At 43.6% G+C, this 11,361-nt stretch overlaps 1 protein-coding gene across 2 annotated transcripts; it reads left to right on the top strand.

Moving 5' to 3' along the window:
- Window positions 1-589: 589 nt before the first annotated feature.
- Window positions 590-11,091, top strand: tgfbr2b (transforming growth factor beta receptor 2b). Of its 2 annotated transcripts, none has more exons than XM_037264323.1 (7): window positions 590-840; window positions 2,779-2,920; window positions 3,159-3,349; window positions 4,631-5,403; window positions 5,509-5,650; window positions 8,407-8,531; window positions 9,789-11,091. In XM_037264323.1, the coding sequence occupies exons 1-7, from the start codon at window positions 768-770 to the stop codon at window positions 9,966-9,968; spliced, it is 1,626 nt and encodes a 541-aa protein (XP_037120218.1). In that variant the 5' UTR covers window positions 590-767; the 3' UTR covers window positions 9,969-11,091. The 2 variants fall into 2 exon arrangements, with proteins under 2 accessions (XP_037120218.1, XP_037120219.1); XM_037264324.1 differs by lacking the exon at window positions 590-840 and adding an exon at window positions 2,027-2,410.
- Window positions 11,092-11,361: the final 270 nt, after the last annotated feature.

The raw sequence follows: 11,361 nt of genomic DNA, 5'->3' as shown, positions 1-11,361 counted from the left end.
ATGAATTGGTGGTGGTGTAAATGGAATGGCATTCAACCTCTGCTTCATCAAATCGAAAAATAACTGGGGACACTTTGACTGCAGTTCAAGGTTGCAGGTTTGCGTCCTCAAGCAAGATTTTTATTAAGCAAAGGGGGGGGGGAGGGGGGGGAAGGCCACTACTTCAATTTTAGAAACACGCATATTTTGCACAAATTCACACATTTTCCTCCATAATCAAATGACATTTTTGACAAACATCTGGTGAGGAAGTGCGCGCTCCTATGCCCCGCCCATCCCGAGTATTTTGCCCCATTCATCATTTAATCTGCCCATCCTAATTGAACGCTTCCAGAAAATACAGATGATGCGACCTTCACGTTGAACCACTACACTTCTCTATTTGGGAAGTCATTTGAAGGGTCAAATAAAAAGCATAAAAACTTTAGAAGGTACAGTCAGTAAGTTATTTGCAAACATGTCATTTCAAGTTTTGCCTTGCCTCTTAATGATATGCTTCAAGACTTTTGGGAGCAACATGAGCATGACTAAAGGAGGAGGAAAAAAAAAAAAAAAATGTCCAGCCCCTCAGAAGATTTCCTGTTTCATGAAGTGCTCGTACAGTGAGTCATATAGAGAACGCCATTTGTGTTTACTCTCTCACTGCAGCTGAGGGGAGCAACAAGCGGGCGGAAGAAAGTTCGCTTCAATCTGGATATTAACTCCGCGTCCAAGCTTCGGCTAATTAATGAGAAAGAGGAAGGAGGGAGGGCATTGTCCGTTTCTTCATGGAGCTACTCCGCTTTTCCGCTTTCTGGTGTGGAGCGATACTCTTTGGTAGTATTGTGCTCGGGCAAGCGGGTGAGTTGAACTTTTACTGTCAAAAAAAAAAAAAAAAAAAAAGTTTTTGCAGCTGCCAAAGTTAATTCACTGCCACTTTTGTGCTGTTTGTCCCTTTTGAGAAGTTCAAACGGTGACTTACTTTTTCCGCAGATGTTTGAAGCGCGCTGTTTTCTCTTTGTAACTTTTGGTTTTGAACTAAAGTTTAAGACGGCTTGAAACTGTCAATGGTGTGTTTTTTTTTCCTTTCTGTTTATTTTGGAGGGAGGTTGTCTTTTAAAGCAACGGTACATAAGCTCCACGGGGCGGACTCGTCTACAGTCGTATATGTCCATCTTTGGTGCGCTTCTTTGGTGCGCTCTGGCCACGCATTACTTACAGGTCGAGCCTGAGATGAAAAAGACACTCACTCTTGAGTCTTGTGCATTCATCTGTGTCACTCCTAATCCGCCTCCCCTCTCCCTGCAATTAGATGAAGCCACGGGTGACAATTACTACCATTCACCCTTTCCAAAGGCACCCCGATGGGTTTAAATGACCTTTTTGTTTTTGCAGAGGGCTTGCGCTAATTCTCAAACACGATACGGCCCCAGCAGAATTGCTGTCAAAAGTTGCGTCATCACTAGCACAGGACGAAGCAGCTACATCCTGCTTTGTCTCTTGTGTGCATCTGTCTTAAGGAAGCTTTGCATTGCAGGAAGAGGGAGGATGCATGCTTTTCTCTGTGCTGCAGGTTGGCCAAAGCTCAGGGCGCTAAGCCCAAGGCCCGAGTAGTGACTGACAAAGAGGGCTTTCTTTTGTGGCAGTGCATCCACGCACATCCACGCGCTCGCCCACGCTACCTTCCCCTCCTACCAGTGTGAAGTCAGGCATGTCCAAACAGACACTGAGCGTCAATCTTCGCAGCAAGCGGCTCCGTTCAAGATATCTACGTAGCATTTCAAGATGGCTCAACAATTATAGTGCACAGACTTACTGTATATATGATTTTGAGGGCGTGTGTGTTTACATTTTTATTCTAGCGCATCAAAAATATTTCTTATTTCCCCCCAACTATGAGAAGTGTCAACATTCATCGAATAAATTCAATTCAATTGAATTTCCAAGTTATTAAATGGTGCTGGACAAAATAGCAACTTGTCAAAAAAAAATTATTTAGTATTTTCTTGTTTTGGGGGTGCAGCAAAAGTGCATGACAAGCTACGTGCCGCAGTTACAAATAGGTTACCAATATGCTAGCAAAATAAACATAACAAAATACAGAATGGATCTTTTCCAGACTCAAACTTTCACCAACATTAACGGCAGAAGTTAAGCGATCAAATTGATCGTTTCCACGGACTATTTGTCTTTTGACGAGTACATTCATAGACACATTCTGACTCGACTGACTGACTTTTACTTTCTGACTGGTATGCATGACAAATGAGCAACGTCCCTGCGAGTGTGAAGATGTCTGCTTTGTTCTTGGCTGTCTGGGTTTTGTCTCCACGATAATGATCCAACCCTCGGGCACTCAGCCGCAATGGTGTCTGTCTGCTGGCAAGTCAGAACAAGAGCAAAGGCGCTGGATGCAACTGAGTACTCCAGGGTACTAAGATTTCCTTAAAGACATTTAAATGTCGGGAGGGATGTCGTTTTTTTTTTTTTTTTAATTCCCTCTAATCTAGGGCTGTCACGATCGAATCGTTTTAGAATCGATTATTCTAGCAATTATCCCATCCATGAATTGAATCATCGGATACAATTTTATTTGCATTATTTGCAAGTGTATTGTTGTTGTCGTCCCCAATCACTGTATATTAACCAGTTATTTTTGTTTATTTGGTATTATTTAGTGATTAAAAAACAATTTAGCATGATCCCACCAGAAAGATTGATGGTCATGGTTTTCCAAAGTAAAAGCAGATATTTGCAAACGTCTTCTTTTGACGGACCAAATTGTCTGTTTCTTCCCAGATTCGTATATATTGACGTCTCGAACACTATGCAAGTTTTGCGACGTACAAGCAACCAACTGCCCGGGTCAAGGAAGCTGCAAGGTGGAGTGTAACATCACCTCCATCTGCACCCATGACGACGACGTGTGTGTGACTATTTGGTAAGGGTCATGACACCCCATCGCAAATACAACACACTGTCAAAAACGATCTGGTTAATGTTGGAGTCATTCATTTGACCTTTGAACTGTCAACAAGAACAATGAAGATGACTAATGCAGACTACATTTGCCCTTGCTCATATTGACAATCGGATCGGAAAACGTGCACATAAAAGCACATTTGGTGAATGACATCATGCTTGACACCTTTTTGTTTTGTTTGGTGTCTACTCACAAGGAGGAAGAAAGACGACAATGTCACATTTGACACCGTCTGCCACAACCCGGCTGAGAAGTTGTACGGCCTGGTCCTGGACGACTACAACAACAGCAAGTGTGAGATGAAAGAAAGGAAAGGCATGGGTTCGACCTTCTTCATGTGCTCCTGTTCGGGGGAGGAGTGCAACGCACTGATCATTTTTAACACTTGTAAGTTGCAGCACTCGTCGTTTTAATTCATACCACAATTAGTTAGGTTTGCGTGTGTTTGGGAGAACTTTTTTCTTCAAGCGTAGCCATCGAAAACACTCCACAACCCCCACAGGAAGTTGGAATTTGCTTTCGCAACTCGGTCTGCTTACGTCATAGTCAGAGTTGACCCCGTATTCTAATATCAGTAGCTGTCAGTACAGACATGCACTGCGTTTTCCTCCAACTAAATCGTTACAAACTGTTGTTTTTAGTCCATTTCAAGATAGCCTTGCAAGAAGTAGCATAGAGATCTAATATTTGTACTGTCGGTCAGACTGTAACCTGTATGGCATTTTCACTTCTTTGAACGGATAGTGATGAATACTAATGTCAGCAGCGAAATTCATTTTTTGCCACCAAGTGTGATGAAATATGGCTTTTCTGCATTCGTAGTCAGGTACAGTAACAGGTTTGTTAGAAGGAATAGCTTCGCTATGAAAATCCAAACAAACCGTCTGGGGGCCGTGTTGAGGATTTCAGACATGTGGTTTCCTGTTTAGAAAAAAAAAAAAAACAACGAGCTAAGCAGGGAGCTTGCCTCGGCAAGCAACGAGATGCCCTCCCCGATACTTCCTCCTCCCTTATTTACACAGCTTCTTTCTGTGCCTCATAACAAGACTTGCTTCTAAACTAAGATTCACTGGTTTGGGTTTGAACAAAATTGGAGAGAACATTTCCGTGTGTTATGTCTGGCGATAACATTTTGAAAGTCGTCTATTTAGTAAGTGCACCGTCAAAACGGGGCAATTATATCTAAAAGTTCCCTTTTTTGTCCAAGCCATAGCTCAGCTCCCAGACAGAAGACTTTCCAAATTTGAAGCCTCAGACATAAACTACGAAGAGAGATACAATATGCGGTTGGCTGGGTCATGGTTTGGAGCACTTTGCCTCTGCGGCGCAAGCCCTAACTTTAGCTCCCTGAGACATCAGACATTCCTCAGGGAAGGGGCACGTTCCTCCTCTCTTACTGACAACAACAATGCAAATTCAGGAGAGGATTTTTCTCATCTATGCAGCAGACGGGCGGAGCGTACTGCTTGTAAAGAGGTTTTCAGCGCAAAGACAAAAACATCGACAATAATTACAGCAGCAAAACCCACTTGTTTTTATTGAGCTCAGTAGGTGTATAAAAATATGACCTAATATTGATACTAATTGTATAAAACTGGCAATAAGAGGTACAACAACGACTTTTGAGTTCAAATTCATCTTCTTCTCGTACTTCTTTTTGTTTCTCAGACAAGGATTCCCAGGTTGCTGTCATCATAGTGAGCCTGGTTCCTCTTCTGGTCATGGCCATTTTGGTCATTACTTCTTTCTACTGCTACCGAGTGTACCACCAGCGGCGAGCGAACGCAAAACGCAAGAAAGGTACCCCTCTGGACTTCAGCGACGCTCGCGGCATCATGGGGGACGACGAAGGTTCCGACAGCAGCTCAACGCACGCCAACAATCTCAACCACAACACCGATTTGTTGCCCATTGAACTGGATATCCAGGTGGGGAAAGGTCGCTTTGCCGAAGTGTACAAGGCCAAACTCAAGCAGGGATCCTCCGTCAGCGACGAGCAGGCTTTTGAGACCGTGGCGGTCAAAATTTTCTCCTACGAGGAATACGCCTCCTGGAAGAACGAGAAGGAAATTTTCTCGGATGCCGATTTGAGGCACGAAAACGTGCTCCACTTCCTGACGGCCGAGGAGAGGAAGGTGCAGAGACAGTACTGGCTGATCACGGCGTACCAACCGAGAGGCAACCTCCAAGAATACTTGACCCACCGTATTATCAGCTGGCACGACTTGTGGTTACTGGGAGGATCGCTTGCCAGTGGACTGGCTCATCTTCACAGTCATCACTTGCCGGGCGGCCGCTATAAGGTGCCCATTGCACACAGGGACATTAAGAGCTCCAACATACTGGTGAAGAGCGACCTGACCTGCTGCCTGTGTGACTTTGGCCTGGCGCTGCGGCTAGACAATTCCCTGTCTGTGGATGAGCTTGCAAACAGTGGACAGGTAATGTTTCATCTTAAATTGAAATGGGTGGTAGTCTAACCAGGCCAATTACATTTTCACAAAATGTGATAACATGAACATTTTCAACACTTGTTTTATTCTAAGGTGGGAACAGCCAGGTACATGGCACCGGAGGTCTTGGAGTCCAGGATCAACCTGGAAAACATTGAGTGCTTTAAACAGGCGGACGTGTACTCCATGGCACTTGTACTGTGGGAGATGATTTCCAGGTGCAGCGCTATTGGAGGTAAGATATCGCCACACACTGATAAGACCGAGATTGCATTCGGTCTGGCGGCGTTTGCAATCACCTTTGTTAGGATTGCAAAAGGCACCGTTAGCGTCGAAGTTTGACTAAGTGTAACCTTATCGCTATCAGTAACCAAGCACAAATCATGTCCACATAGTGGGCTACTTGCTTCATTTAGTGGATGTTGTTGATATACGTAAGAGAAGAAAACAAAAGAGAGAACAAAAGCCACACTTCATCTTGTGGAAGTCTGAAGGATTCAACTTGATGCTGCTCATGTGCCCCTTACATGTGTGTGTGTTTGTCATCCAGTTGCAAAAACAAGGTCAGGATATGTGCAAATAATAGAAAGGGCTGATTATCTGGGGGTAAGCCATTACAGCACTATTTCATGTCAACCTTGGCTCATTTCTTTTCACTTCCGCCTCAATGTCTCCGGGGGCTTGCGACCTCTCCTGTCTCCATTGTGTCAACGCGCAGATTGAAAGCTAGCTTGGGCATGAACGTGTCTGCTTGAGCTCTTTTTCCTGTTTTGCCCCCCCCCCCGTAGGTTCCTTGAAATTGCCCCAAATGCCAAAGTGTCCCACGATCCCACTTGTTTTTCCTTCTCCTTGGTACGTGAATATGCGCATGTGCACTCTGTGGGTAAATAAAATCCCCCATTTCCTGTTTTTTTGCAAAAGCCCGGGCCCAAGACTGACTGTTATAGTGTCAACTTAACTACTGTGTATGTCTAGATGTTTTTATTTGCGGATGCCATGTCTCTCTGCAAACAGAATTTACGCCCGTCGTGACTGACCAGATGCTCTGGGCTATATTAAAAATCTCTCTCGGAGTTTGACTCGAGACTCGCTCCGTATCTTTTATGTGTTACTTCCTGTCTAACTCTGCTACATTTAGGACTGGCAGTACATTTATAGGGTAGCCACATGATTTGTGTTCCCATTTCAAGACAACATGGAATACGGCTGTCGTTGCGTGCTACTAAATTTGACAGCTTCTCTATATTTCCTCGTGCATCTTTGCACATCGTCCGTCTCTTAAGTATTTCCTGCCCCGAGGCAGGTGATGCAGCGGTTAATGACTCCCCCACTGCATGGAAACACTCTCGAGAGCTTTACTCATGCCAACTCGAGTTTGTCGAGAGGGACGAGACAAAGGTTTTCCAGCGTGATGGAAAGCAGAATAAGACTTGGCGGCAGACTCGGGCAGCTTGCTAGTTTTGTACACACGTTTTGAGGGGCCGTTAACACTTAAAAGGAGTCGAAATCTGTATTGTAACTAACAGATGTCTGCTGACTCATTCTCAATATTAACAAACATGTCCCGCCATGTTTTTGCTTGACGCCGTCATGTCCCAAACAGTTCTCATGAGGCGTGAGTCACAAGACTTGAAGTGAATAGGATCTTTCCTGAGATCTAAAAATGATTGTAGCACTCAAGCAATACGGTAAAACCTTTGCAAGTGTAAAAAGTTCATCGTTGTTAATAAACTTTAAAGACGATATTTGACATTTTTTTTGTAATGTTACATGGCGATGTTGGCCAAAAGTATAGAATTGGAAGACTTTTGGAGTCAACCAACATTCTTCTTCCCAGAAGTGCATCCACCCAGAGTTAACGCCTTATTGCTCACTGTTGAAGTCTTGCATGACATCGCTTGTGATTTCTAGGCATAGTCATCACAAAATAATGACGCCCAAGGGGCAATCAAATTTCACGGCTTTACTGACACGACTTGAAAAAAGGACCCCAGGAATTTACAGATTCAAATCTCTCCTTTGTACAAATATCATTTGGTTTATCTTTTTGGTCATTTGTGGTTGTTTTTTTTGTCTCCCGTAAACTGAAACAATATAATGTGCCACTATTAACTTATTTATCCTGTTGACCCTGAAGGAATGTTTCTTGTGAGACATTTTTGTATTTATTGTTCCTTCCGACAGTGAAATGAAATATCCGCCTTTGTACAGAGGAAGCGTTTGAGCATGATGAACACGAGAGACTCAAATGCTAGAGTGGAAGCCTTTTTTTATTTCCTACAAAATGTCTGCTATATAATTTAGCTGGTACGGATTTAGAGCTTGGGAGAAAAAAAAGCATCTGCTGGCGTTCCTTCGACGGGTGGGGCACGGAGGGAGGGAGGGAGGGAGGGGATAATGGCGGAGTACGAGTTGAGCGTGAGGGAGACAGCAGACAGCCAAATGCCTGGAGTCCCAGGAGGGAGAGACTGGAGGAGAGGAGGAGAGGTTAGGGCAGCTGCTTTCCAGATGTCACATCGTCAGCGCTGTCAGGGCCACAGCGCTCGGCGTGTGTGTGTGTGTGTGTGTCTTTTGTTTTTGAGGTCACTTGTTTGAACTTTCAACATGATGAACCCTGAAATGAATTGTCTTAAGGTAACGGCGAGGGTGATGCCACGTAAAAAAAGTGAGATCTATTTACATCGATGCAGTGTGCTTCTACATGAAGCGCCTCAGCCACCGCAGTGTAATGAAAGTCAGCGGAGGAGTGGATTAGCGGATGACTCACACAGACGTTGGGAAACAAGCAATGTTATTGTGATCCTATTATGAAGTCCGCCTTGTACCATATCACTCACCACTTTGTCAGCGCTGAATACTTTCTCTGATATCGAAAATCAACCAGACGGTAAAATAAAAGTTAACGGTGCTGTAAAGATTTCCCATACATTCCTGACTGATGTTTTATTGTTATTTAAATTGTACTTTTTCTTGTTTTATTTGTCCACACAGAGGTGAAAGAGTATGAGCCTCCTTTTGGAAATTTAAGGGAGCACCCATGTGTAGAGAGCATGAAGGACAGCGTGCTCCGAGACAGAGGAAGACCTGAGATTCCCAACAGCTGGCTCAACCACACAGTAAGGGACACGCACACACATCAATTCCATGGCCTGGCATATTTCAGGGGGGCAGTGCCCCTGCAGCTCCCCCCCCCCCAGCTCCGCCAGTGTATTCATGCAACGGTGAGGTTAGGTTCTGAAACAATCATTTCTACATTGAGTTCACTCCAGTTTGACAAAACTGGAAAATATTCTTTCGACTGTGTGTGTGAATCTTACCCGTCCGTCACTATTATTTAATATACTGACATTAGTTTTTGGGTGGTGTCGTTTGACTTAAAACACTAAGGATGAGTAACCACACAACTAAAAGACATGACATGAAAATGTTGGAGTTTTCTCCTACTTCCGTCGTCATGTCTGATGAGATGTGATATTATCAGTGACAAGAAGTATCCCTGACAAAGCCGGACTGCAATTTGAGGGCTTTTCCAGACACTTCATTCAGACATGGCTGCATGTCAGCATACCACAATTCTACTACTGTAAGTTTAGCCGCCTTCCAGTTGGTGTGGGGCTGTGGGCGGATAGGAATTGCATTCAGAGCTGCCAGACAAGAGTAGAGGGAGGGAGGGAGGGAGGGGAAAGTTGCTATGCGAGGGAGCAACAGATGGCGCAAGCCGGGACATTTCACTGAAGGATTGTGTGTTGGGGCCGGATATTGAACTGTTAGCAGCCATATTACTTACTCCACGGTGCTTTCCCCTGTCCATTAGGATTGTTTACATTCCTCCTGGCGTGGCTAATATGACACAAGCTACTGATGCAATCAACTGTGCCTGATACTGACACTGCATCCAAGTGCCTTCCCAAAAATCCCCTCACAAGCACCTACCCGAATTTTCTTGGCCCCGCTTGATGCCACTAAACTAATCCGTGCCACCATTACTTATTTAACGTCATGGAAAATGAATGCAAGTGTCTTGATGCTTGAGTGTCGCCATATTGACTGACCTCTGTGGTCCACAATTGTCTAGAGATGGGGAAAGTGAGTGGAAACTCAAATAAGGAGGTTTGACATGGCACTAGGATTTGCTCCTTATTGTAAACTATTGCTTATTTTATTCCACAAATGTTTTCTTGGTCACATTTGTTGACTTATTTTTACACTTGAATGAATGCTTAAAAATGGCATTGCAGTGTTTGCCGTTATTTGTTTTATCAGAGCGAGTATGAAGTCCTGCAAAAATGGTGTGCCTCTGTACTCATCCACGTAAATTCGGTGTAAGACACCCACGTACATTTGGACTGACTCCACGTGTGCTCCATCCACAGGGCATCCAGCTGGTTTGTTCCGCCATCGACGAGTGCTGGGACCACGACCCGGAAGCCCGCCTGACAGCCCAGTGTATGGTGGAACGCTTCGAAGACATGGAGTATTTGGACAAGCTGTCCGACTGCTCCGACTCGGAAGAGAAGATCCCCGAAGAAATCATCGTGGTGGATGAGAAGTAGAACTCAAAACACACCGCCCCCCTCTCGGGTGACACAAAAGCAAACTGGAAGAACTCCAAAGACAGATGGACTTTTTGCACTCTTCTCATCTCATATACAAACAAACAAACAAACAAACAAACAAACAAACAAACAGGGATATCACAAATATAAAGCTTTTAACCAAATACTTTATCTATGCACACTAAATGAGCAGTGCCTCTAATGTTTCAGGCATACAAATGAAAAGGAATGTGTATTTAGATTGCTAACGACACTAATGTCCCATGTGTATGTTTCATGGTGCAACGTAGCAGTGATGCATGTTTAAAGAACCCATAGCAATCATTTGTGTTAAAAGCCACTTTGAAACCAAAAAAACAAAACAAATCAGCCTCAAAGATTAAAAACTGTCTGCGCGTGTGTTTGTGTGCGTGTGCGCATGTGTGTGTGTGTGTGTGTGTGTCATCTACAGTAAATGAGGAAGTCTGTTTAATCATTAGCAGACATTAAAAGGGAATAAGGTATGTAGTCTGTAAAAATCAAACCTAAATGTTTCAGCCTGCTGCGTGTAAAAAGATGTATTATTTTTTTGTTTTGTTTTGTTTCTTCTTTTTTGACAGAAACAGGGAGTTTACGTCCCATGGTTAGAAAGAAAAATCCATACCAAAGTCATTTGTTTTGTACAGTATTCAAATATAATTACCATAGGAGATATTAAGTGATGTTATTGAGGTTTTCATGGGTTTGTCAGCTGGTTTGAGCAAGCCAGTGAAGTGAAAGATGGACTGTAGTCTATATATTACGCAAGCAATGACAAAAGTATGTTGCTATTCTTTTTTAATTTCATATCAGTACAGACTTCAACTCGAAACCTATATGCACAATCTTGGAAAATGTGCGTCCTCTGTTATTTCACTTGTTTTATTTTTCCCCATCTTTGGTCAAATTTCCCAGGAATTGTCCTTGTTTACACTTTGAATGACAAACTTAGTGTACAGCGGCTTTGTTGCTCTTTTTCTTCTCTTGTCGTCCTGCCTCCGTTAGACATTAGCAGGATCTAAGCCAAAGAATCTCGCATCACAGTTGGTCATTTTCATCTCTGTATCGTTATGATATTCCGGATTAAACCTTTTAATCTGTCCCCCGGCTGTTTGGTCCTTTCTGCTAAACCTGTTGGATGAAAAGAGTGCCCAAATCCTTGATTATTATCGGAATCAAATGAGAAGCTCCTAATTATTGCACATTGAGCCCCCAGTGTTAGATTTCTAATCGCATGATGCAATGTTTGTTCAAATGTGGAGTGAGTCGCGAGGTAGGCAATGGGCAGAAACCATGGCAACAATAGAAATGCTTATTTCCCATTAGGTGGCAAGCTGTCAAGGTCAAATTCCTCCCTGTTCTAGAATGATAC

Source organism: Syngnathus acus, chromosome 11, assembly GCF_901709675.1.
Source record: "Syngnathus acus chromosome 11, fSynAcu1.2, whole genome shotgun sequence".
Taxonomy (NCBI): Eukaryota; Metazoa; Chordata; class Actinopteri; order Syngnathiformes; family Syngnathidae; genus Syngnathus; species Syngnathus acus.
This window is presented reverse-complemented; position numbering and strand designations above follow the sequence as displayed.